At 37.6% G+C, this 26,411-nt stretch overlaps 1 protein-coding gene across 3 annotated transcripts in view; it reads left to right on the forward strand.

The window, feature by feature from the left end:
* Nucleotides 1-26,411, forward strand: part of CDIN1 (CDAN1 interacting nuclease 1) — a 206,531-nt gene that overhangs the window by 100,411 nt on the left and 79,709 nt on the right. For 2 of the 3 annotated variants that reach the window (XM_080809221.1, XM_080809220.1), the window contains 2 exons: nucleotides 7,770-7,835; nucleotides 8,411-8,516. In XM_080809221.1, the coding sequence (XP_080665347.1) occupies nucleotides 7,770-7,835; nucleotides 8,411-8,516 (172 nt within the window). Of the gene's footprint in view, nucleotides 1-7,769; nucleotides 7,836-8,410; nucleotides 8,517-10,261; nucleotides 10,829-26,411 lie in introns of those variants that run through there. The other variant, XM_080809222.1, reaches the window with a different exon arrangement.

A 26,411-nucleotide genomic window follows, 5' to 3' on the forward strand; every position in this document is an offset into this window, starting at 1 on the left:
AGAAGATGATGAGACTCTGTGCACTGTCAGAGACTGTGAAAGAGCTTATCCGAGACTGGAGACAAACTGTTCATCCTCCATGGGCTGGCGTGTCTCCAGGTCAGGGGGACTTTCATTAGTGCCTTCCACAGCCACTGTCTGGTGCAAATTCTTGTTACATTTGGCTTAATAAGGATGGCTCTGGAGATACAGTATTCTTTCCAGTGAATGTTGCCCTGTTAGTAGAAGCTAACAATTATTTTGAGTGACACCTGAGAGGCAGTTGCTTTTTCCCTGCCCCACCCTCCCATGTTTGGTCTTGCCGTATGACAAACCGGCATATTTTCCACGGGTGCTTTTCTAGCATTCATGTGTAACTCTGTAGGACTCCAGGAGGGTATAATCTGTAAAGCCAAGGAGGCTTAGTGAGGGATGTCCCTTGCTGTAAAAAATTAGGATCTTTGTTTCTAGGAGTTCATCTGCTCCTGCTGCTTTATTCCCCACCTGAAGCAATAGTGCTCTGTTGGAGGAGTGATTATGATGTGACAAACGGGGGATTATGACTTCAGGTGAAGAACAGGCAGCAGGAACAGATGAGATTTAAAGTGCTAAGGTTGTGTTTATGGGCAGATGTTAGCAGTAGAGAATAAGAGACTAGAAATAAAACATATGATTATATAGGCTAAAGGGAAATGACATGGTTGGGTATTTCATAAGGTATCAAGTATTTAAATTCCTATCTCTCTGAAGGTTAAAAATAAGATACAGTTTTCAGAATGGAATGTGATATTGGAAATGGGATATAGGGAATTGGGTCCTTCTTCCTTCCTGAGGAAATTGTCATGGTGTGGGATCAGCTTACTCCCCTTACTGAATATGCTTGTGTGGACTTCTCCTTGGGACCAAGAGAAGAGAACCAGATACATATATGCTGCTAGAAGACAACACAGTGTCTGGAACTTTTACGACAGCTTACCCTGTCCACTTTACTATAATAGTCTTTCCACTCTGGGCCCTTCCCTCCTCATGGCTCTGGGTAGATAACGCATGTCTGCTGATAGTCTGCTTTCCTGGCCACTGATGAGATACTGGAACTGCTTGGTTGTAACAAAAATCAAGTCAAACTACATTATACACATATTCAAGGATGTGTATCTGGAAAGTCCAAAGGAAAGAAGTTTGCTTCTGGTGTGTATAGAATCCAGAAGACAAAAAAATAATGTCATCAGTCTCTCTTTTCTGCCTCTTATGTTCTTTTTTACTATGTGGCTTCATTCTTAAGCAATAAAGATGATCCTTGGTAGTTGCTTGTTGTCTATTCCTTAGACTTCTTAGTCCCAGAGACAAGTTGGTCAATCTCTTCAGCCCCATAATGCAACTGAGGAAGGGCTCTAATCTGCTACAACTGTCCACCCCTGAGGCTGATAGTTAGGGTTCACGTTATTGGTCATTCCCCAGAATCAGAATCACATCGTCAGAGTAGGATAGCTGTGCCCGACAGAATGGGATGCAGGACCAAAAAACTCAAATATCTCACTCCACAGAAAATTAATTACAGGTTGGAGCTTTAGTCCCCATGACAAAAAGGCATTGCAAGTCAAATCTGTTGTGTTGTGAGATTGGCCTCTAGAGTGCATGCATGTGTGTGTATGTGTGTAGAAGATCCTTTTTGTGTCTCAGAACTGCTAATATTCTTTTCTTCTTTTTTTCTTCTAATATTCTTTTTCTTCGAGATTTGTTCTGGGACAGATAGAGCTGGCCCTGCAAAAGGGTCTGACATCAATATGACAGCTAAAAAAACAAAAAAAAAGAAAACAAACAAACAAAAAAACTGGAGCAAATGGTAACATTCAGCCATTCCTCAGAATGTGGAAGTTGGAAAGTGTTCCATCCAATGCCCTTGTTCTGTTTAGTGGAAACTAGCCCTAGCCAGTGCCTTTCCAACAACTTGCCCTTTTCACTCTACCATTCTGATGTGTCCCTTTTTTTATGGCATTCAACCCCACATAGAAGAGTTCTACTTCTGTTGTTGATTTTCATACTTCCTGTCTCCACAACTGCTGGTTGGCAGGGACCAGCCTGCTCCGCCCTAGTTTGTACTGTCCTGGCTTTGTGACCTCCCATTTGTTTCCTATCTTTAGGGCACTTCAGTTTTCACTAGTATTGTCCCCTGAAGACATAAGCAAAGGACAAGGTCAGAGCAGTCAGTTGTATTCCTTATTAGTAGCTTTGATAAGAGGCTTTGGGGGAAGAGATTGAAACTAATGGTTGTAATGAGGTTGGGGTTCTCTGAAGATTTTGTTTATCTGTGCTGTGGGTCTCCCCATTAAATGCATATCTGTTCTGTATACCTTTGCCCGTGGTATGCATAGCATAGTAACATCTATTGCTGAAACCTTGCTGACTTCTTAAATTTGGTAGAAAAGACTGTGAAACTCACTCTTTGAAAACATAAAAATCTGGATATGAAGCTCATAGCTCCAAGTATTAAATGAGACAGTGTTTCAGAAAACACATACACACACACAAAAACAAAATCCTAGCATAGAAAAGATATACTGTAGTTTTCATTTGTGTTCATGTATATCTTTTGCCTTTCCTCAATTTAATAGAAATGTAATAGGTGTTAAGATTCTTTTCATCATACAATGTATTTTAACCTAGCATTTTAGAAAACTTTAGACAAATTCATAGATAAAAGGCCATGTCAGAATGTTACTTTTCATTTTCAGATGTCATGAACTGGAATTTTGCATAATTTTCTGGGGAAAAACTATATTTCTTAAAAAATTTAAAGCCTTTTAATAAAACAAACAAAACCTCAAACCTTTCCTTGGTAGTCCTCATGCCCTTCTATGATTCTTAAGTATATGTTAACTAGTTTCAGATGTGTTTTGTTCTCTGACTCAAAATCAGCCCTTTATTTTAGAAAAAGAAATTGTGTAATTAGTACTTAATTGCTTTGGATATTTTGGGGCATTTAGAGGAGAGGGTAATTAAAAGGCCAGAGAAATTAAACTTTCACAGTGTTCTTTACGTATGTGTAATTCCTTTTTTAAATGCCCTCTAAAGGCAGGCCTGACAACTTAAAAATAAATGAAGACCTGGGTTGCTTTTAAAAGTTTAACATCAGTTTTATCTGTGGATGTAGTCTCATTGATTTTTTTTAAACTTCAGTTGGAGAGAGGGCCATTGAAATGCTGGAAATCAAGAGATTATCTAGTTCATTTCCTCTTTAGGCACATGTCACCTAAATAATATTGGACAGATGGCCATCATCCCTCCTGTGCTTCAAGATCCTCCAGGAGGAGAATAAGAATTTTTCGCTGCTTCATAAATGTCACACATGATCAAGTTTAAATATTTGCCATAATTAAAAGTGGTATGCAGTCTGTTGGGATGAACTAGAACTTGGTTGATGTGGGTTCTTGTCTGTATCTTTAGCTATCCAAGAAGTCTAGGTCATGGTGAGTCACCTCACTCCTCTGGGCCACTTGTGTGTAAGCTGGACTAATGGACTAGCAATCTCTAAGACTTCACAAGTTCAGAAATAATTGTGTTTCATGAGTCACACACATTATCTAAAAATCCTACATTTTTGTAGACCTCAAGGCTAAGAAGTCTGCTTTTAAGCAAGAATATTCTGTTAATTTTGGTAATGAGCACTTGAACTGTGACATCAACAAGCTTAGTAGTTACAAAATATATTGGGTGTTTTTAACATATACCTTAAATATGAGCCTTACTTCATATTTGCTATATTCAGTGAATAAGATAGTTATACAGGATTAGAGATTGATTTCATATTGATCCCCAACATTTTGGGAAGTAATACTAAAAGCACTACTCTTAAAGATTGCTATTATTCTTTTTTGCCTTTTCTAGCTAACATTATTCTTCTTTTTCCCCTTAATTCTGATTTTTTTTTTCTTGAAGAAAACATTAGGTTACTGAAACATCCAATTTTCTACTTAGGAAGTTCAAAGAATCCTAAGTAACCATTTGACTCCAGTATGTACAAAGAGCTATAAAAACCTCGACAAAATGTGTAATTCTCAAAGAAAATATAAATTGCAAAACTGACTGTTAGAAGAGACAAAAATTGAAACAGATTGGTAGCCATCAAAGAAGTGGGAAAAGTAACCAAAGAGCTATCCCACCATAGCGCCAGGCTCACATTGTTGTTTGTGAGGAATTCTGCCCATACTTAAAGGAATGGATAATACTAATGTTATTTAGGGGTGCCTGGGTGGCTCAGTGGGTTGAAGCCTCTGCCTTCGGCTCAGGTCATGATCCCGGGGTCCTGGGATCGGACCCCGCATCAGGCCCTCTGCTCGGCGGGGAGCCTGCTTCCTCCTCTCTCTCTCTGCCTGCCTCTCTGCCTCCTTGTGATCTCTGTCAAATAAATAAATAAAATATTAAAAAAATACTAATGTTATTTAAATATCGCAGATCAAAGAAAAAAAGTAGGAAGACTTAAGGAAAGGGATGCAGTTCCTTCTTTGATGATTGAGATGAATCTCAGAGCAAACAGTTGGGACCCAGGATGAAAAATAGCAGTAAAAGCTACCAAATAAACTTTGGGCCACATTCATTGTCCTTGTGCCTTGTTGATTAATGAGAAATTAAATCAGGAAAGAAAGTTATTAAGTCAGTCTAGGTTGGCTTTGTAGAAGGCATGAGTATTCCTTAAAATGTAGTTGTGTTTTATTCAGTTAGCCGTTTGAACATTAAATACAAAGCATACGTTGGTGGTATGAGTGGGGCAATGAATAGGCTTTTTTTTAAATTTATTTATTTATTTATTTTAATAAACATATAATGTATTTTTATCCCCAGGGGTGCAGGTCTGTGAATCGCCAGGTTTACACGTTTCACAGCACTCATCATAGCACACACCCTCCCCAATGTCCATATCCCCACCACCCTCTCCTGTCCCCCCTCTCCCTAGCAACCCTAAGTCTGTTTTTTGAGATTGAGTCTTTTATGGTTTGTCTCCCTCCCAATCCAATCTTCTTTCATTTTTTCTTTTCCTACCCCCCCAACCGCCCCACATCGCATCTCCACTTCCTCATATCAGGGAGATCATATGATAGTTGTCTTTTTCCGATTGACTTATTTCACTAAGCATAATACCCTCTAGTTCCATCCACATCATTGCAAATGGCAAGATTTCATTTCTTTAAAAAATGAAAAGGAAACACTTCCTGTCTTCAGAGCAAATGCATTGCACCCGGTATGTGGGAAACAAGGAATAAGCACAATAAGACAAGGGAAAGAAGCCAGAATGAACAGAGAGGAAGCAGTGTGGGCTGGTGACTGAGCCATAACCTCTAGAACATGGAGTTGGAACCCCGAAAAGGTGGTCAACCATACCCGATGGTTTGGATAATGATGTTGTGGAAGGAATCTTTCAAGGTCTGGAGCCCAAGAAAGGAGCATAATACAGAGGCCAGGAAATCAGACCAGAGGGGTGGGGCTGACCTTAAAAATCTCCCTGGGGGATGATCCATGATAGAAAGTTCTCCTGGGGCCTAAACCAGGTGAAGAAGACCACCTGCTCATAATGCTACTCCCTGTACTTGTGTTGTCATTTCCTCTGAACTTTGCCTGCATTGTTCCCTCCTTCTTTCTTAGGAAGTCTAGGATGAAAGTAACAGTGTGAAGGTTGAAACAGGGATGGTAGGGCAGTGAGAGTTTAGTAAATAAAAGAATGGGGAAGAGACCCAGTACATAACATGGTATTTCAAATATGTGGATTAACCTCTTAAATTTTTTTTTTTTAATGTGATATCACTAGTGGTGAAACAGATTTCTAGAAGCTATCCTTTTGGGTACAGTTACTATAGGATCAACTTCAAACTGAGAGGGAGTGATAGAGGGAGGTAAGGGGAGAGAGTGGAGTGAGAAAGTATGTGGTTTATACTTAGAAATTCTCCAGTGAAGGATGGAAAGATTCCCTAGCCTCACTTGATGTTTTCTGCCCAACTTGTGTGTGTGTGTGTGTGTGTATCACATTAGGTAAGTGACAAAATTTAAATTGTAGGTATTGTGTTGGTAATTTTGGTGCAGTGAACAGGAGTGCAACATCTGCTTTTAAAGGAGTTTTAGTATGTGCATTTGGATAGCTTGGTGACCTTTGAAATTTTGTTTTGAGCTGCTCTCAGAAACAATCATTTTTCTTTCTGAAACAGATTCTAACATCTGTAAAGGTTGATCAAGCTAGGATAAGTTTTAATAAAATATTGGTCTCTGCTTTTTAATGTCAACCCAGCTTTTAAAACTGTTCATCAGCTACGGGAAACATCAGCTCAAGGCGCTTAAGTTGCTTTTAATAAATGTCTTTGCCTTTAAATATTCTCATTGTGGCCAGTGTAGTGAGAGCATAGAAATTTGTTCCAGTCTTGTTCATCTGCAGTCCAATTTTCCAAATTCTCTTGTTTTTCAAGTAAAATTATTTAAATTTGTATTTCCTTATCTCAATAGTTAACTTAAATTTTTTATATTTTGAGGAGGGGAGATTGTTCTGAATTCTGGCATCAATCCTCTAACGTCTGGATAAAGGACATCCACTTTAACAAAATTTCTCTTAAATATCTAGTTTAAATATGTCTTGTCATTAAAAGGTTATTTACGTTTAAAATGCTGACCTTTCAAGATGTACACAAGAGTGTTCTAAAACAGAGTTTCTGAACATTGGCCATGAAACCACTGTCTTGGGCTGACAAATGGATTGGAAATAAGCTACCCAACACTGGGAATGGGCCATTAATTTTAATCAAAGGTGATGCAGGAAGGCGAATGGGATGCATGACAATGTCAACAGCCCAGTAGGTGTTAAGAGACCACACAGCCTTCCTTGTTACTTGGTTGGGCCATTAGTTGAGGTTGGATGAAGACAGAAAGCCATGTCTGGAATTGAATGACCAGGTCACTCCAAAATCTAATGGAGAACTCCTCATTTCAGAAATCACATTGTAATGCCATTAGAAGTCAAGGACAGCATTTAGAAAATATTGGAAGATTTTTTTTTTTTTTTAAACCAAGCACCTTGCTAGTTTTTTCCAACTTTGTCAAGCTCCCTGTTTCCTGCCTCCTTTCCTTCTGAATGGATCATTGATATTTACAGAGGATCAGGAAATCGAACAGACTTAGAAAAAGATCTCAAAGCCTGTTTGCTTTTCAGAATTACATATTGTTAGTTGTAAAACTCTGGTAAATGCCAGAAACAATAGCATACCAAAGGAATTAAGCAGGGCAATTAATTCTCTGTAGTGATCTCATTGCCCTTGTCCCTTTCTGTGTTCTTGTGTGTAGGAATAGTTTTACTAATTGAAACTAAACTTTCTTAATTGCTTTAATGAAAACATTTGTTTTATAATTGTAAAGGCCACTGTGCTTGTGCCTGACTGTAAATTGTCAATATTGCCTGATAACATTAGTGATATTCACGGTGGTGAAAGCCTTTTCTTTTAATCAGTAAGTATATTTCATTATTTTGAGTATTTTCAATTACCAAAAAAAGGTAGCATATGACAGCTTGAATTGATGATATTTATAATAAAGACATAAAAATGCAGAACGGACAAAGAGGCATTTTTATATCTATGCTTCAGGTTTGTTAAGAAAGTTCATTTATTCTGACATAGCCATGCATGCATAAGAAAGATATGTGTGACTGCATTAGTAATTTTTACACATTTTTACACATTTTTAAGAAAGAAGAGCAATTATATTGCTGTCTTGTTAATGAAACACTGTACAAGTAATAGTATTTGTTCTTCCTATAGATGAAGATCAGCTCCGTGCAAAGGGTTATGACAAAACGCCAGACTTTATTTTACAAGTTCCAGTTGGTAAGTCCTTAAACTCTCTTATGCATTTGTTTATAGAGAAAGGGGATGTGTTTTCTCCATAGGTTAATTTTTTTTTTTACTTTTTGTTAATATTAGCAAATGTTACCAGAGTAGATTAGCTTTAAATGGGTGAAATTATTGGAAAAGATAATTTTAGAATGGCAGAAAATAATAGGTTCAGAAGAAATCTCTGCCTTAAAAATGTTTACCTATATTTGAGAAATAAACGTGTCTTCGGAAAACATTTTGGGTGCCATTGTCTAAATCCTGAATCTTTAAACATGGTTCCTCTGAAAAGCCAGGCTGGCTCACTTGGGTTTGCTTTCACAGAACGTGTCCATTTACAGAGACAGTGCCGGAACAGGAGGGGGGATTTTTTGAAAATGAAATGGATGTGATTATAGCATAAATGGTCTTTGTAGGAACGTATTGTGTTTTTTATAATTACTTCCATCGACGACATCAAGGGTCGAGCCTCTGCTCATTAATGTGAAGCACAGAGAGGCCTAGACAGAGTTTAGTATTTCCAATCTTCCCTTCTCTTTCCTCTGTATTAGTAATGCTTTGTCCCTTAGCCGTAGAAGGGCACATAATTCACTGGATTGAAAGCAAAGCCTCATTTGGTGATGAATGTAGCCACCATGCCTACCTGCATGACCAGTTCTGGAGCTACTGGAATAGGTAAGGTCCCATTATTTTTCTCTTAAGATAAACGATACTCAGCTGAAATCTCATTAGAAAAAATATTTTGTTTAGCTGGTAAAAATGCTAGTAGCCTTTGTTTCTGGTAAATACCGAGACTTGATTAATGTATTCATTTCAGATAATTTAAACTTCTCTGCTTTCATAATGTGGATTCATTTTTTAAAACTAAAAATCTCTGCATACGGTCAAAATTAGTATATACTCTCATTTTCCATTTTATAGCGATAATACTGTTAGCGCTCAAAATAGGAATAATAAGGTGGGGTGCCTATTATGATACTGACACTAACTTTTTATTGTTTGATTGTGAAATTTATGCTTACTCTCAGACCTTTAAAAAGATCATATCCTCAGCTGAGGGAAGTATCCAAATGATATCAAAGATCAAAACGATTTGCCTTCCAATAGAAAAACAGTTTACCTACCAACTTCGGTCAACAGTCCTAAAGGCATGGAAATCTCATCGATTAAGGGAAAAGGTTGGAGGGGAGGATGCTTTATTATCAAATTCCCTCCATGTGCCTCGGCCTTCATATTCTCTCAGCTAATCCTCACAAGGAAGTTACCTTTCCGCCCATTTTAAAGATAATTGATTCTCAGAAAGAAAATAATGTGCCATACAGTTAGTCGGCGTGCGTTTGTGTTTCTCGCTCCCAAACTCGTGCCCTTTCCCTTGCATTTCTAGTACAACTGTTGAAATTTTGGCTTTTTCTATTGAAAGGATCCTAAGGATAGGAGGTAGGGCAAGGGGTAACCTTTCTAGATTAACTGTGTTCCTCAGTCACTGGCCAACAGTAAGAATACAGTAATAAGATGACACTGGCCCAGATCATTAAGAAATGAGACAGTAGCGTCTGTGCACAATAGTCTTATCCTGCAGAAAAACAAAACAAAAAACAAAACAGAACAAAACAAAACAAAAAACAGTGACAGGCTACAGAATTTAGTATTACATTGTTACTCAGTTTTACAAAAGGCCAGCAGACCTCGTCCGTAGCAGCTGTGCTAAACTAAGCCCACTTTTTGCCATGGTAACAATGATCATGACAAAATGCTGAATGTAATGGCTTTCTTGATTTTCTTGTGTAATTGTGCGTAGCATCCGAGCTTTACTTTACAGGGATGGAGGAGAAAAGTGCAAAATGTTTTAGAAATCAATGCTGCTTCAGCGTTCCCTATCTTTTATTCAGCCATTATTCAAATTAGCAGTAATGTGGCAAATTGAATTTTAGATTTTTAGCAATTTTGTGAGTTTGAAATAGTAAAGAAAGCATCATCTTTGATTGTATAGGGAAAGCAATGACAAGAAAATCAAATTGTGTAAGTTTAGGTTGCTAAAGCATTTTTAACTCTACTAATAAACAAAACCATTATGCATGGAGCCAGTGCCCCCACTGTGGTACTGGTCAAGTCTTTTATAAGGAACAATTACAAATGGAATTCTAAAGAGTAGAACTTACTTGAAAATTCTAAAATCTTGGGTTTTTTTCCCCTAAAACAACTGTACTGTTTATTGAGTACTTGCTATATGCTTAGCCCTCACTATTTTAGAGGCTGAATACTCTAGTCAGTCATGGGACCCCTATGCATTATTGACCCAGCTGGAGGGAGCCTTAGCAAGGGATAATTTAATATGGTTTCCTTTGGACTGGATTCTAGATTATTTTGTTGTGTGCTTCTTTTTCTATTCTAATGTGTTTACTTACATGAATGTGTACCAGACCTTGCGCATGATTCATTCAGGATATATTGCACGATAAGGGAAAGTCAGCCTGGATTTTGAATGTTCCAGATCATCCAAGGAAGAAATACTCTACACAGAATTCAGTAGTTTTACCAAATGTCTGCAGAGAGGCCAAGAAATGGAAGTAGTGGTGATTTTCAAAATGGAACATGGAGGCATTTACTTGGAGATAAAATTTTGATTATAATAGCAATATGGACTTACCAACGATAGGACATTTTGACAGAAGAACTTAGCCTACTTATGAATGTATGGTATCCTGCTCTTCATATTTTGCCTAAACACAACTCACATAGTAGTTGCTGAAATTGTTCAGAGTGGAGGAACTCATCTCTCCCACCTGTAGGTAGCCATTCAAGGAAGCTGTTGGCTGGTTGGCATTTGGGCTAATTGCTTTATTTGTGTGATAAGCCTCTAGTTATCATAAACACTGTTATCAAATTGTCATACTATTTTTAGATTAAATGCTGGATTTTACAATGAAGACTGTTTAATTAATATTTGTAGAATCGTGACCTTATATAAACCCATTTTCTCACATACGTAACTACAGAGTCCTTAATTTTTACTATAATGTTTCTACGAACGTTTTTTGTGTGTGTGTAAGTGGATATTCTTACTCTTCCTTTCAGCAGCTTTGACAAAGTTGATCATACCCTACATCTTTATTAAAACATCTTTTCTTGAATTCTGAGAGATACTCTTCTGGGTTGCTTCCTCCCATCCTAGCAGCATACTCGGTTTGCTTTGCTGGCTTTTCCTCCTCCCGGCTCTCCACTGGAGCTGGGCCCTAGGAACTCAGTGCTCAGCCCACTTCCCTTTGCTGTCCACTTTCACTTGCAGGGGTCTCTCTTGGAGATTTCATTGGAGACTATGGTTTTTATACCATCTCTATAATAGTAACTCCTAATTCTTGCTGCCAAACCTAATATTTCCACAGAGTACAAATTTGTTTGTTTATACAACTGTTCATTCAGTACCTCCTCTTGGATATCCAATAGGTATCTGAGACCTAACATGTCTAACACTAAACCCTTGATTTTCCTCCCAGGCTTGGGGCTCCCCCAGTTCCTCCCAACCTCAACTAACAGTGCCACAATTTGCCCAAATACTCGAGCCAAAAACCCAAACCTATCACCAACCTACGAGAAAGTCCTTTCAGCTCCATATTTGTCATAACTCAAATCATGCCTCAGTATCCCCTTCTTAGCTGCTGTCACCTCACTGTTTGTCATCATCTCTTGAACTTTTGCTGTAGCTCCCTTTACACGCCTGTGGTCCGTTTTTCATACCCTGGCCAGAGCGACTCTTAGGAAATACAAACCAGATTGTGTCACTTCCTACTCAAAACCCCTCAGTGGCTTCCCATCACATTTCAAATAAAATCCAAACTCTTTCCCATGACATTCAGAGCCCTGCATGATCTGGCTCTCCTCTACCCTACTTGTCTGCACACTTGCCCCCCTCCCACCCCCGCCCCTTCGACTAAGGCTCCCTCTCTCTCTTATACTTCTGTAGCCACACTCGCTTTCTGGGCCTTCCTTAAATCTACACTGCTTATTTCTACTTCAGAACTCTTACTCTGGCTAATTCTTCTACTTGGAGTTTTCTTCATTTGGATCTCCATATGGTGAGCTCCTCATATCATTCAGGTATCTACTCAATTTCCCTCCTCAGGGATACCTTCCATGACCACTCCGTCTAAATGGCCTCACCTCAGTCATCTCTCCCTCCTCACTGGGTTGGACTTTTCTTCATAATATTTATCCCTATCTGAGTGAAAGAATAAACACTTACATAAGCATCAATTTGTTTGAATACAAGCCTCTATTAAAGAGCTTTATGTTGCTATTGTTAATTACTATATGCAGTATGCCCCTCGGTCCTTTGTAATCAAAGCGTCAAGAATTTTCCCTGGCTTAATTAACCTCAGAAAAATTTACATTTTGCAATGCCATCACCTTCCCTAAAGTCAAAGACTTTGAGTACAGAACATTAAGCTGCCTTTCCAGTGTGCAGGTCCCTATCCCGGGTATGAACTTTGATCAAAGAGTGCCCCAGATCTCTACAGTCTCTATTTCTGTGGAGTTAAAGGAAATAAAGAGTACTTCTGAGAAGCAGCACTTGGACCATAACATAGCCCCAAATTATATAAGGCTATATATATGATTGTAAAGAAAATACTTACGTATTTATATATCCCATATTTACATAGAGCTATAAATAAAAATGGTATAGAAACCATATTTCCTTGTATAATCAACACCCCAGAAGCCTTCTCATTCGATTTCTTTTATCAAAATGTGAGTTCTTTGACAATCTGACCTATATTACTAAGTATATTTTCATATCTGAGGGTGACAGTTAAAAAAAGAAAAAAAGCAATTCTATAATCTAAGGCCAGGTTTCATACATGGGTTCTGTACATACATGTGGCCTTTCGGAGAAGTAGGAGCAGACACGCTGTGCTCACTTCCAGTGTTTGGAGATAAGGTGGGTCTATTTGAAGGAAAATATTAAGTGACCCTAAAGAGCAAAGTTCCACAAGTAGCTAGGCAGCACGTGTGCAGTGCCCGACAACTACTGGTCACAAATGTGGGTATCTCAGCTGCAAGTTCAGCCCTGCCAGCTGCCATTCTGGGCACAGGCTGGCCTCCATGAGAAGCTGAAGGGCAGTTTGTAGATACACCTCTTTACCTCTCTCAGAGAGGATCAACACTAACTGACTGCCAAGCACAAGGCCAAGTTCGATTTCAACATGGTTTCCCGTTTTAGTGATCCTTGAAACAAGGGAGGGAATCTCTCCTGTTCTTGCCATTTTCCAGTCCCATGACCAGGAACAACTTACTTTACCTCCCCAAGTCTTTGTTTTCTCCCATACAGTGGTATCAGTAATACCTTCTTGACCACGTGGTCACAAAGATCAGTTATTTAAAATATGTAAAGCTCTTTTCAAAGTGCTTGGCAGTCAACAAATATTAGTTCCCATGTGTTTCTTTCTTCTGTATATCCCTATCTGATGGAATTTAGAGGTCTTCTGAGTAGACATTTTTATTTACCTTCTTTGCCAGATAAACTCCTCCTGGACTACTCAGCTTGGCTGACATCCCTTTGGGAAACCTTCCTGCATTCCAAGCTTGGGTTGGTACCCACTCCTGTGTTCTGCTAATAATTTCATAACATTTGTCAAATATTGTAATTTCTTGTTTACTTGTCACCTTCCTCCAGTTAATACTGAGTTTCATCTTATCTACATGTTTTATCTATCGTCAAATGCCCAAAAGCTGGTAAAATACCTGGCTGGTGGAGGGGCCAGTAGGTGATCAGTTCTAAGGTCCCTGGTCCATGGAGTGTAGCCTAGATAGAGATTGGGGGAATATACAGCAAGTGGGATGTCCCCTTGGTCCTGCAGAATCCTCACCCCATGGGTTAGGATACAACCCGAAGGGCCCAGAGCAAAATCCTCTCAAGTTTTGGGCCAGGCCATGAGCCTCTCTAGAATGGTTCTAAATAGCAGAATCAAAGGAAGCAAATACATGTATCTTCCAAAGTCATTTTTTGTACTGGTGTTAGGATCTGAGGGGAAATGAGCACCAGAGGAAATATGGTCTTGATCACATTTATGTATCACTGAAAAGATTAAGAGCTGAGTTCCATATGTCAGAATTTTGAACCTTTGGCTCCAGAGAGTCTACTCTCCTAGAGGCAATGCTAAGCTAATTCCTTCTGCCACAAGAATTGATTTGACTTTAGTTCTTACCTCTAAGTATATTTTAAAGATTGGTTATTTACTCAATGGTTTAGCAATTGCTTTCTCTGGTCTGTGCTGCCTTGAGAGGTGAGGCATTTAGAATGGGGCTGCCTAGTAGTTAGAGTCAAGGAAGATATTTCTTTCAGAGGATGGCCAAAGTTTTTCCTGTATTAAGATACTTCCTGGAAGCCTGCAATTAGCCAAATCACAGATTTCTAGTTATTTCAGTCCTGTTAAAAACAAGGCTGATCACATCTGTCTTAAGTTGGAGTATGTGCCTCAGCATAGAAGCTCTTGCAAACCTTCAATTACAACAGCCTCAGAAGGCTCTGCTCCGGTATACTAACAAGTAGTCATCAGCAACAACAAGAGACAGATTGGCTAATAATTAGCAAATGCACTGGAGAGGACTTCTGTAAAGGTAAAATATAATAATTTGCTTTTTCATCTCTTAGAGTGGAGATGGTTGTGAGATATTGTTGTTCCAGACAGATACTTGACACTGTTATTAGCTGGAATAACCTCGAAGTATTTGAAAAGGACGAAGGAACTGTCTTCTGTGTCTGTAGTACTTTTATAAGAATGATTTCTCGGGGCACCTGGGTGGCTCAGTGGGTAGGGCCTCTGCCTTCAGCTCAGGTCATAATCTCAGGGTCCTGGGATCAAGTCCTGCATCGGGCTTTCTGCTCAGCGGGGAGCCTGCTTCCCCACCCCTCCCTCGGCCTGCCTCTCTGCCTGCTTGAGATCTCTGTCAGATAAATAGATAAAATCTTAAAAAAAAAAAAAAGAATGAATTCTTATAACATTTTTTCTCTGCATTTGCAATGTGAAATGCAAGAATTTTCCCCACCAAGGAACTCATATTGTCTGCTGTTGTTAATTATTTTCCATGTTGACTTTAAATCCAGAACTGAATAAGGAATAGAAATGTTCCTTAGGCTTTTTAAGTGATATTTGCAATAAAGAGACAGTTGTTAAATAACTGGAATGGGTTGAAGGCCTAAAGAGAAAGGAAATAGACATACAAAGAAATATTAATGAATTGTAGTTTCTCAGAATGATATCTGATTACAGTCTTCAGGCATGCACAAGATTTGGGGGAGTTGGGGGAATCGAGAGAGTGTATTGACCAGTCTTCCAAAATCAGGGGACCAAAGAATTGTTGAAAGGATGACTCTTCTGCTGACTCACTGTGATAGAATTAATGGGTCCCATATGCTTCAGAAAAGTTGCCTCACACCAAACTAACAATCAAATGATTGGGCAGTGATTCTGAAGATGGAAACACAGCCATGATGATCATGCAGAGAGAGTGAGGGAAGAATAATAGAGATTCTGCCAATAGGAAGTGACCCAGGAACATGGATAGAGTCAGGAGCCCAAGAATACAGAATCCATTTCTGAGACTCATTCTAGAATACTGGAGATCAGATTGAAACTGTTGCTAAAATGGCTCGGGGGTGTAGGTAAGTGATTCTCAAACTTCACCATGTATTGAAATCACATGAGGGGCATTTTAAAAATACTGATGCAGGTCTTTTCCCTGGAGAACAGATTTAGTTGATGTTGGGTAGAGCCTGGACCTTGGGAGTTTTTCTTTTCTTTTGAAAACCTTAGGTGATCATGCCAATCTACGTGCAGTACTGATGTCAACTTCTTTGTTGGCTAGGTATTTGCCAAACAGCCCTTGTGTTTGTAGCCTTTCTGTTTTCAAACAGAGCGTTGATGAGAGGATTAAAGCCTTATTAAGGAATAAAAGTTCAGGTCAGCAAGCACTATGACAGGCAGTAGAGACCCAACCTCTGTTTTGGAGGGGGGCTGATAGTAAGGCCTGAGGCCATAAATTGCAGGGATGGGACCTGAACCTAGATTTCCCTCTGAATTCACACCTGTGCGCCTTCTGTCCCACCAGACAGTTTCATGTCAGTGTGGTGAGAAATTTGTTTTAAGCGGCTACATTACTCAGTTAACTGGTTCACTGAGCAGATCTAAAAATCTCTCCAGCATATGTGGTTTAGATATTTACCTCCATAAAGTTAGCGAAAAATGGGCCAGGTGTTCCTTCTTGCTTTCTCAAGAGCCCTTTTTCTGTGTTCAAAATATGTATCTGTAGGATTATTATAAAAGCCTGTCATATATACCAGTATACCCAGAATATAATAACCCCTGAATTGTTGGATTTGAAATCCATAGAATTAGAGAAGTCTTTTGTATATGGTTCACATTCACAAATTCTGACTGAACTGTCTAAAGGTTGGTCTGAATTCAGAAGAGAACTGGACCTGGAACATTTGTTAAGAGATGTTTTATTTTAAATGGAGTTCTTTTTTTTTTTTTTTTTTCCTGAATTGCAGTTGGTTGCACATAAAAAGGAAATCTGTTTTAATAAATAATAGTTTTAAAAATAGCTTTATTGAGGTGTAATTGACATAATAAACTGCATATACTTAAAGTATACAATTTGATAAGTTTTGACACATGTTTATATAAACTTTAAAAATTATCATATTGATATTGATATTGAACATACATACCACCCCAAAGTTCTTGGGCCTCCTTAGAGACCTTCCTCTCAGTCTCTTCACTTCTCTCTGCACCCAGGCAACCACTAATTGGTTTTCTTCACTATAGATTCAGTTCTGGAAATGGAATCATAAAGCATGTACTTTGGCTTGCTTTTTATTTTTTGTATTGTTTTGTTTTGCATTTTAGGTTTTTTGTTTGTTTGTTTTTTGCTATAGCTATACCATTATTTGTTTATCTATTCACCTACTAATTGACATTTAGGTTGTTTCTAGTTCTTGCTATTAGCAATAAAGCTCCTTTGAATAGTTGCGTAAAAATATGGTATCATTTCTCTTACCCAAATACGTCGGAATGAAATGGTTGGGACGTAACAATAAATGTATGTTGACCTTTCTGCAAAACGATTAAACTGTTTACCAAAGTGGCTATACCATTTTACATTCCCACCAGCAGTTTGATAGTTTCAGGTGTTCCTCAGCTTCACCACCACTTGGTATGTTCTGTCTTTTTAACTTTAGGCTATCTAAGAGTTGCATAGTAGTGTCTCAGTGTGATTTTAATTTCCATTTCTGTAATGACAAGTGACATTGAGAATCTTTTTACATGCTTGTTTGCTACCTGTCTTCTTTGGAGAAGTGTCTGTTCAAGTCTTTGGCTCATTTTTTGAGTTCTTTCCATATTGTGTTTTGGAAATTTTTTTAAAAAATATTCTGGATAGAAGTCTTTTATCAGACATGTGATCGAATATGAAATATTGTCTCCCAGTCTGTTGCTTGTCTTTTCATTCTCTGAACAGTGGCTTTCAATTTAATTTTAATAAAATTTAATTTACCTACTTTTCTTTTATGGACTATGCCTTTGATGTCACATATAGGAAATCTTAAAGATTAAAAGATCTAAAGAAATCGCAGAGGCACCTGGCTGGCTCAGTCAGTGAAACATGTGACTCTTGATCTTGGAGTTGTGAGTTCAAGCTCCATGTTGGGTGTAGAGATTACTTAAAATTGAAAAAAATCTTTTAAAAAAATCATAAAGATTACCCCCCTTTTTCTAGAAAATTTATTTTAGGGCACCTGGTTGGCTCAGTCAGTTAAGGGTCTGCCTTCAGCTCAGGTCGTGATCCCAAAGTCCTGGGATAGAGTCCCATATCAGGCTCCCTGCTCAAAAGAGAGTCTGATTCTCCCCCTCCCTCTGCTCCTCCTGCTTGTGTGCTCTCGCTCTCTCTTTCTGTCAAATAAATAAGTAAAATCTTAAAAGGAAAAAAAAAAAAAAAAGATTTATTTTAGATTTACATTTAGGTCTAGCATCCATTTTCAGTTAATTTTTACATATGGTATGATATGTGGATCAAAGCTCATTTTCTAGCAAATGGATATGCAGTTGTTTCAGAACCATTTGTTGTAAAGACAACTAAATAGTCTTTGCACACTTGTCAAAAATCAATTGATCATTTACATGTAGGCCTTTTTCTGAATGTAGGCCTTTTTCTGAATTCTCTATTTTGTTCCATTGATCAATTTGTCTATACCAGTTCTCTACCATCTTGATCACTATAGCCATATTTTTGGAAACTATACAAATTCTCGAACTTTTTATTTTTCTACCTCAAAGTGGTTTTTGTCTGTGGTACGCCCTTTGCATTACTATATAAATTTTAGAATCATCTTATAAATTCACCCCAAAAAAAGTCTATTGGGATTCTGATAGGGATTACATTGAATTTGTAGGTCAATTTGATAATCATTGATATCTTAACAATATTGCGTCTTCTGACCTGTGATCACAGTATCTCTCCATTTATTTAGGTCTTTTAATATTTTTCATAAAAATGCCCTGTAGTTTTCAGTGTACAAATCTCTCACATTTTCTTTAGATTGATCCCTATGTGTTTTATATTGCTTGATTCTTTTAGAAGTGATAGTCTTGGGGGTGCCTGGGTGGCTCAGTCAGTTAAGCATCTGACTCTTGGTTTTGGCTCAGATCATGATGCCAGGGCTGTGAGATCAAGCCCCACATTGGGCTTCATGCTGACTGTGGAGCCTGCTCAAGATTCTCTCTCTCCCTCTGCCTCTCGCCCCTACTCATGCACAACATGTGTGTGCTCTCTCTCAAAATAAATAAATAAATAAATAAATAAATAAAAATAAAAAAGAAGTGATCGTTTTTGTTTTAATCTCCAATTGTTCATTGTTACTATCGAGGAATACAGTTGATTTTTTATGTTGATTTACACCCTATAACTCTGTAAAACTCATTTTAATACTTTACTCTTTTGGTAGATGCCATAGAATTTTCTGCATAGATATCCATATCACTTGTAAATAAAGACAGTTTCACTTTTTTTTGGTTTGTTTTCAATTTGGATGCTTTTTTTTTTTTTTTCTTTCTTAACTGCACTGGCTAGACTCTCCTACACAAGGGTATAAATAGTAGTGAACAACATACATTGCCTTTCTGGGGGAAAAAGCATCATCTTTCACATTAAAAATAACATTAGCTATCAGTTTTTGTAGATGTTCTATATCAGGTCAAGGAAACTCCTTACTATTCCTAGCTTGCTGAGAGACTTTCATCAAAAATGGATGTTGGAGGGGTGCCTGGGTGGCTAAGTGGGTTAAAGTCTCTGCCTTCGGCTCAGGTCATGATCCCAGGGTCCTGGGATCGAGCCCCACATCGGGCTCTCTGCTCAGCAGGGAGCCTCTTCCTCCTCTCTCTGCCTGCCTCTCTACCTACTTGTGATCTCTGTCTGTCAAATAAATAAATACAATCTTTAAAAAAAAAATGGATGTTGGATTTTGTCAAATGCTTTTCTGTGTCAATAAAGATGGTCAAATGGGCATTATTTTTTTTTATTAATAGGTTAAAGTGGTGAATTATAGTGATCAGGTCCTGAATGTTACACCAACCTTGCATTCCTGGGTAAATTCCACTTGGTCATGAAAAAGTATCTTTTTTATATTTCATTGGGTTTAATTTGTTGAAGATGTGTTAAGAACTTTTTCTTTTACATTTATGAGTGATACTGGTGTGTGGTTTATTTTTCCTGCTAAGTCTTTGTCTGGTATTAGAGTAATGCTGGCTCATAGTATGAGTTAGGAGATTTCCCCTCCTATTCAATTTTCTGGAAAAGTTTGTGCAGATTTGTTATTATTTCTTTCTTAACTGCTAGGTAGAATTTCCTAGTCAAACATCTATGCCTATTTTTGTTGTTGTTGGAAGGTTTTTAACTAGAAAATTGACTTGTTTAATAGATGTAAGGGTGATTCAAGTTGGTTTTTGTTTTTGTTTTGGGGTTTTTTTTGTTTTTTTTTTTTTAAAGATTTATTTATTTATTTATGTTTTGGGTTTTTTTTAGTGGACTTTAATACTTTGTATCTTTCAAAAAATTTGTTCATCTAAATTGAGAGATGTATTGAGATAAGCTTCCTCAGAATATCCCCTTTTTCTTCTAATAGCAATAGAATATGTCTGTAGTGATGTCAACTTTTTCATTCCTGATATTGATAACTGTAGCTTCTTACCAGATCAGTCAGTCTACCTGGAGGTTTATCAATTTTATGATCTTCTGAAAGAACCAATTTTTAGTTGTATTGATTTTTGCTATTTTTCTTTCATTGATTTCTAATGTAATCTGTATATTTTTTCCTTTTCTTTAGTTTCACTTTCACTTTCTCTTCTTTTTCTAGTTTCCTAAGGGAGAAGGCTGAAGTTATAGATTCAAAACTATTCTATTTTTCCAAGATAGGTAATTTAGTGCTGTAAATTTACCTCAAAGAGCTATTGTGGCTGTATTCCACAAAATTTTGTATGTAGGGTTTTCATATGTATTCTGTTCCAAATACTTTCTAATTTTTCTTTTCATTTCTTCATTAATTCACAGACTATGTAGATGTATTTAGGGTATTTTGTTCCCAAATATTTGAAAATTTTCACCTTATCTTCTTGTTATTCATTTCTAATTTAATTCCATTGAGATCAGAAACAAATTTGCATCCTTTAAAAATTTATTTAGATTTCTTTTATGGCCTAGACTACGGCTATCTTGGTAAGTGTTCCATGTGCACTTGAAAAGAAAGTTTGTTCTGCTATTATAAGTGGACTGTGCTGTAATTGGCAATTTGGTCAAATTGATCAAGTAATGTTCAAGTCATACATGTATTGATCAATATTCTGTCATATACTCAAGGGAGACCTACAGATACTCTTTGGAGTATCTGTACTTACAGGTGATGGAATTCTCTCTTTATGCAGCGTTCTTCTGCTGGTATTCTGTCCTACAGATTCTGACTGCCTGGTCTTTGCATCCTTCCAACTCTATTTCCTCAACTCAGAGAGACCCACTGAGCCTCACCTAGGTTCTTCAACTTCACATTGCAGCCTGAAAATTCTCTCCAAGAAGTGGGTTGGGGGCCTGCCTTTTTTGTTTCCCATCACTCAGAGATCATTGTTCCTCATTGCTCTCATCATCTGTCATCATCTATTCCATTTGTTTATTTCCAGCAGGAGGATAAATCCAGTCCCTGTTACCTCATCTTAGCTCCAAGTGGATGTCTCTCAATTATGGTTTTTAACACATAGTTCAACACATTATAAACAATTTGTCTTATTCAGTGTAAACCTTGTAAACGTATTTGCTATTTAAGTTATAGATTTCATTGTTACTATACACAAATTTTCTTAGGAATCAACTATGAATAGAATATGAGAGAGTGCAAACCTTCAGGTTTCTTCCTTTTGATATCTCTCTCTCTCTCTGTCTCTCTCTCTGTCTGAGACCTCTAGGTCTCTTTTTCCCAGGATCCTTAGAGTTGAAATGGGAATTTCAGTTACTCTGTTTTGCCCAGCAAAGGGAAAGGCTTTGGTATGGTCAAGGCCAAAGATTGGATAAAAAGTGTATGGTTGTTAGAAGGCACCTTTCTTCAGTCATCTTTCATTAGCATTCACCAAGGGCTTCTGCTGCCACTTGGACTGATATAAAGCTGGCCGTGTTTTGGTGAGACAGAGCCCTGTTCATGGAATTTATGCCTTTTCTCTGCCTCTACATTTAAGAGACACATTTTCCCATTTCTGAGCATCTTGTGGTATTTGGTATCATTCAAGAATCTCCTGGGATGGGACTTACAGGTGATGAGGCTGCGTTGCCCTAGTTTGCCCTTGCTCGTTCTCCTCTCACACGTGTAGAGTATGGAAAATGAGCCATGAATACAATTTGCATGTCTCATACTCTTCTTCTCATAAAATAAAAACCTGTGTGGACACATAACAACAATGGTAAACTTCCTTTCTTTCTCATTTCTAATTGACCCTTAAAGTCATACTCTCATAAAAACTAAACTTCTATGAATTCCATTTATCCACTTATTCCATTTAACACAAGCAAATTAGATTCTCTTCTGTTTTCTTGTTCTCTCCTTTATATTCTTAGTCTACTTATGATTTATGTATTCCATTCTCTTGTTTTACTCTCTTTCCTACCTGAATCGCTAACATCAAGATGTTTTACCATTTTGTTCATCCTTATTTTCTTACAGGGATTCTGCCAGCAAGGTTAACAATCCTGTTAACCCCTTCCTACTTCTTATATTTTCCTCTTTGCCATTTTCTTCCGTTTATCACTGGCAGCTTTGCTAACCACCACCACCTACACATTTTAAATTTAGTCCTATAGAATCCCTGATAGCTCATTCCAAGTGATCATAAATTCAAAATTAATGCAAAATTCCTTTATTTAGCAAAAAGAGGGGTTTTTTTAATTCATAAAGCTCATCAACTTATGTAGATGTGAGTCTATCATAGTCATCCCAGACAGCTTCAGCTATAACACTTGCAGAGTGTTCTATATTAATTATAAAGTGGTAAAAATGAAGTCAAATGGTTGTGAGCGTAGGTCAAGTGTAAAACCATATTGACTCGGCACTAGACCAAAATTTTGATCAGCTCCAGCTGCCTTTCATTATTTTAATGTAAAATGAATATCCTTACTACTACATATTCCTAATGCAACATGGTCTAGCAAAATGGTCCATCAGTAGTAGCATAGATATATGACTAAGTTCAATAGATATGTATTGAGTTCCTTGATGTAGGGATAGCATATTATGCATTCAGAGCATGCAAAGATAAGCAAAATTTCATCTTGCGTTCCAGGAGTTTAATTCAATCTAATTGGGAAACAAAACATGTACATGGATGACAAAAATAGCTAGCACTGAGCACCAGCCAGTGCTTAAGCACTGGCTTAAGCACTTCTGTGTACTATCCTCTTTGATCCACGTAAGAATCCTATGAGGTACATACTGGTATTTTATCCCCATTTTACATGAGAAAGGTGAGGCATAGAGAGTTTAAGTGCCCAGATCACGGTCATAGAGCCAGAAAGCAAGGGGAGATTTTTTGATAGAAGAGTAGCATAATTAGGACCTAACTTTAGGATGGATGTTCTGGTAACGTTGCTTCGAGCAGACAGAAGCCAGAAGTTGGGGATAGAAACACAATAGCTCACACCATTGTCTGTATTGAAATAATCCATTAATTCCCAAATCATAACAGTGGGTGGGAATGGAAGAAGATTATACAGAATTACAGAGAAGACAAAGACAGAATTTACAGAATTTGTCAAAGAACTAAATGTGGTTGTATTGGGACGTGTGGTACACTGACAACTTTAAGGTGTTGATATTGGTGGTGCAGAGAGAATAATGATGTTGTTAAAGAATTGAGAGTGGAAAATAATGCAGGTTAGTGATAACTTCAGTTGTGATGTTTAGAGATTTCCAAAGGCCACTGGGTTATAGAATAGGAGTTCGAGTGATGGCTCAGAGATAGGTAGGATTCAGGGATCATCCACAGTAAATAGGCAAAGTGGGTCTTCACGGAGGAGTGTAGAGAAATGCCCTTTTTTATGAACAGGGAGAGAAAGAAGACAACTAAGTTGAGAGAACTGATGAACAATAAGTTACTGTTAGAGTGAATTACTGTTAGAATGAATAAAATTGTTTCTACATTTATTGACTCTCAACCTTCATCTCTTGCATTTAACCGTTATACAGTAATCTTAGTCTAGTTGCATTGAATCTGATTATGTGGAGTATTGATGGTTAACCTGACATCACTTTCCATCATGAGTTATATGGGTTTAGAAAGTTGTACCAAAATGTAAAAACCTAGGGCTTTTAACAATCACACTTGAAAGAAGACTTTTGGGAGTTGCATTTGCCAAGGAGCTAGGAAAACCATTCGTGCATACCCTCTGTCCAAAGCTCCATCAACAGCCCAAACGTAAAGAACTGAAAGGTCATTCTCCTTCCCGCGGTGTGATGTTTGTTGACGTATTCTGACACACCAGTACAACCCTGAAAGGATCTGACCTTCCTGTGGTACTGAGGGACCCAGGTTCAGTCAGGGTACCTGACACTCACTGCATTGCTCTTCCCGCCTTTCTCCTCCTTTGCAGATGAACACCAAATGCTGCCTTCAACGCAGAAATACTTAAAAATTTAAGTAAACTTAAATGATTGCTTTTTAAGTTTCTCTAGTCCTTTTTTTTCTCCAGTGACCATCAAGCCAAAAATCTTTGTGGGAGCTATTAATGCTTTTAATTAAAAGAAATTAAATTCATCTTTCAGAATGATACATGTGAGTGGAAATTGTTAATCCTCGAAATAGAAAAATGAAACAAATGAGGAAGTCTTTATGCTGTAATATATTTTGCAGTCTTTCTTTATCTTTGTGATAGAAACAATTTATTGGAGTTTGGATGTTTGAGGATTACCTCCAAAGTGCAAAATTAATGTACATGAAAGTAAATCTTAGGGAGCTTTTGAAGTACTCATCTTATAGGTAATATCATATGTTAAGAGGTTGAAGAGTTAGGTGAAGACCAGAGAGCTGTCAAGAGAATTTTCTGTCTTGTATAAATATGTTCTGTGTTAGATTTATCTACTGTGAAGTGGAACTTTGACTAGTAACCCATATTATTTCTTAATGCCCTATTACAGCGGTATGGGGATGAGGATGAAAGAAAAATGTTTACCATTAATGAATTTCTAAAATAGAGAAAGTAGTAAGCTAAATGCTTTTCATCAAGAGTATCTATTTAGAAAGGTTTTCCTGCCATCTCCACAACTAGTAAATATAAAATAAGTCTGACAATATTCTCCTAGCATTTAAACTGCACTCTGCAAATTGTAGAAGGTTTTATGTATTTGTCATAATATTGGGAAAAAAGGAGTATTCCGGTATTTTCTTCAAATTGTTTCCAAATGTGATAACTGTCTGCTAAATGAAATTAAGGTACGCTGGTCCGAAGTAAGTATTTTAGTGACGTAACCTAATATTAGGACTGAATTTTTGCAGTAGTTAGTTGTTTAACTATTCACCTGTTTTGCACAGTACCTGAACTCTCCAGTAGCACCCTGGACATCATTATACGTCTTTGTTTGAATTATTTCTCTGTTTTCTCTGCCCTTTCAGATGTTGTTATGTCACTGGAAACCAATGCCCAGTACTGACAAAGCACGTTTAGCTCCTTTCTAGGATTCCACAAGCTTCAGCTCCAATTTCCTCGTATTCCTGATTCAGATTAGACCTCTAAGTTTGTGTGCTATGAGGACTGACAGCCCTGATCCTGCTCTGCCTGCCCAGGGCCTGGTCACACACACGCCATACTCAAAAGCGGGGCCACCTCCACAGGCCCAACCTTTCAGGATTTTATGTAATTTTTCATTGACACCTATATCTGACATTGTGGATGTACTTCTCATTGTGGAGTCTTTATCTACATAGGAATAGTTGAAAACCTCTTTTTCCTTAACTATTACATAGATTAATCCTACTTAACAATGACAGGTTTTCCTGCTGAAACTCAAGTGGCCAAATCCTTTTCTCTTTTCTAACCATTCTCTGAGTAACATTTTAACCCCTAATCCGGCATGCAGATCGACGCATGTGCACACGCACACACGTGCGCACACACGCACCACTCTCACTAATTGCTTGAGTACACAGCAAATCCACTTGAGATAACAGGGAAAGGGTTACGTTTTGACAGTCTTTCTACTGGGCTTATTAGTGACTTAATCTCTACACACTTCTTTCCTCCAAATTCACCCTTAGGTACATATACAGGCATAAATTAATCCAGTTTCTTCTAATATTATGGCATTCTATATGCATCTTCTCCCCAGAAAGTACACTACAAAGTTCTGTTGTCTTGCCAGGTTCCTGGCCTTCTTTTTATACATTCTTAGTAAAATTTCTTGCACTGTGGTAAGAAAAAAAATATATATGCTATCAATTATTTTAAAAAGCAATAATTCATTATAGTTGATCATAAATGTCAGGAAGCAAAGACCCAGCTGAAGCATTTTGTCACTAATCATGCTGTTTTTCTTCTAATTAGTTAATTTACATTTTACAAATTAAGGGTAAAATTCAGACAGAAGATAACATCATAGCTTTAACTGACCTATATTTGTATCTGCCAAATTTAAGTTAATTAGAAATGTAGATGCTGTTTGTTTTATCTGTCAGAAAAGCTCATCTTTTTTCTTTAAAAAAAAAAAAAAGTAGACACACTTTTTTTCCCCTCAGCATTTATCATCTAAATAATAGTCTTGCCAAGATGGCAGCCTCATAATAAACTCTTTTCAGTGGAGTGATGGGTAATGAAGCTTGCTTGTGAAGGCAGCGAAAAATGTTGTCTGGCCAAATGCATGAATATGATGGCTAGAGAATCAGTGGACTTTCTCAGTCATCAATCTTTTTAGTAGCCTCTTATACATCTGAATATTTTGATAGATGATCTAATAATTGAGTTATCTATCTTTCTAACTATCAGAGTTGCATAAAA

This window comes from Martes martes (assembly GCF_963455335.1).
Source record: "Martes martes genome assembly, chromosome: 7".
NCBI lineage: Eukaryota > Metazoa > Chordata > Mammalia > Carnivora > Mustelidae > Martes > Martes martes.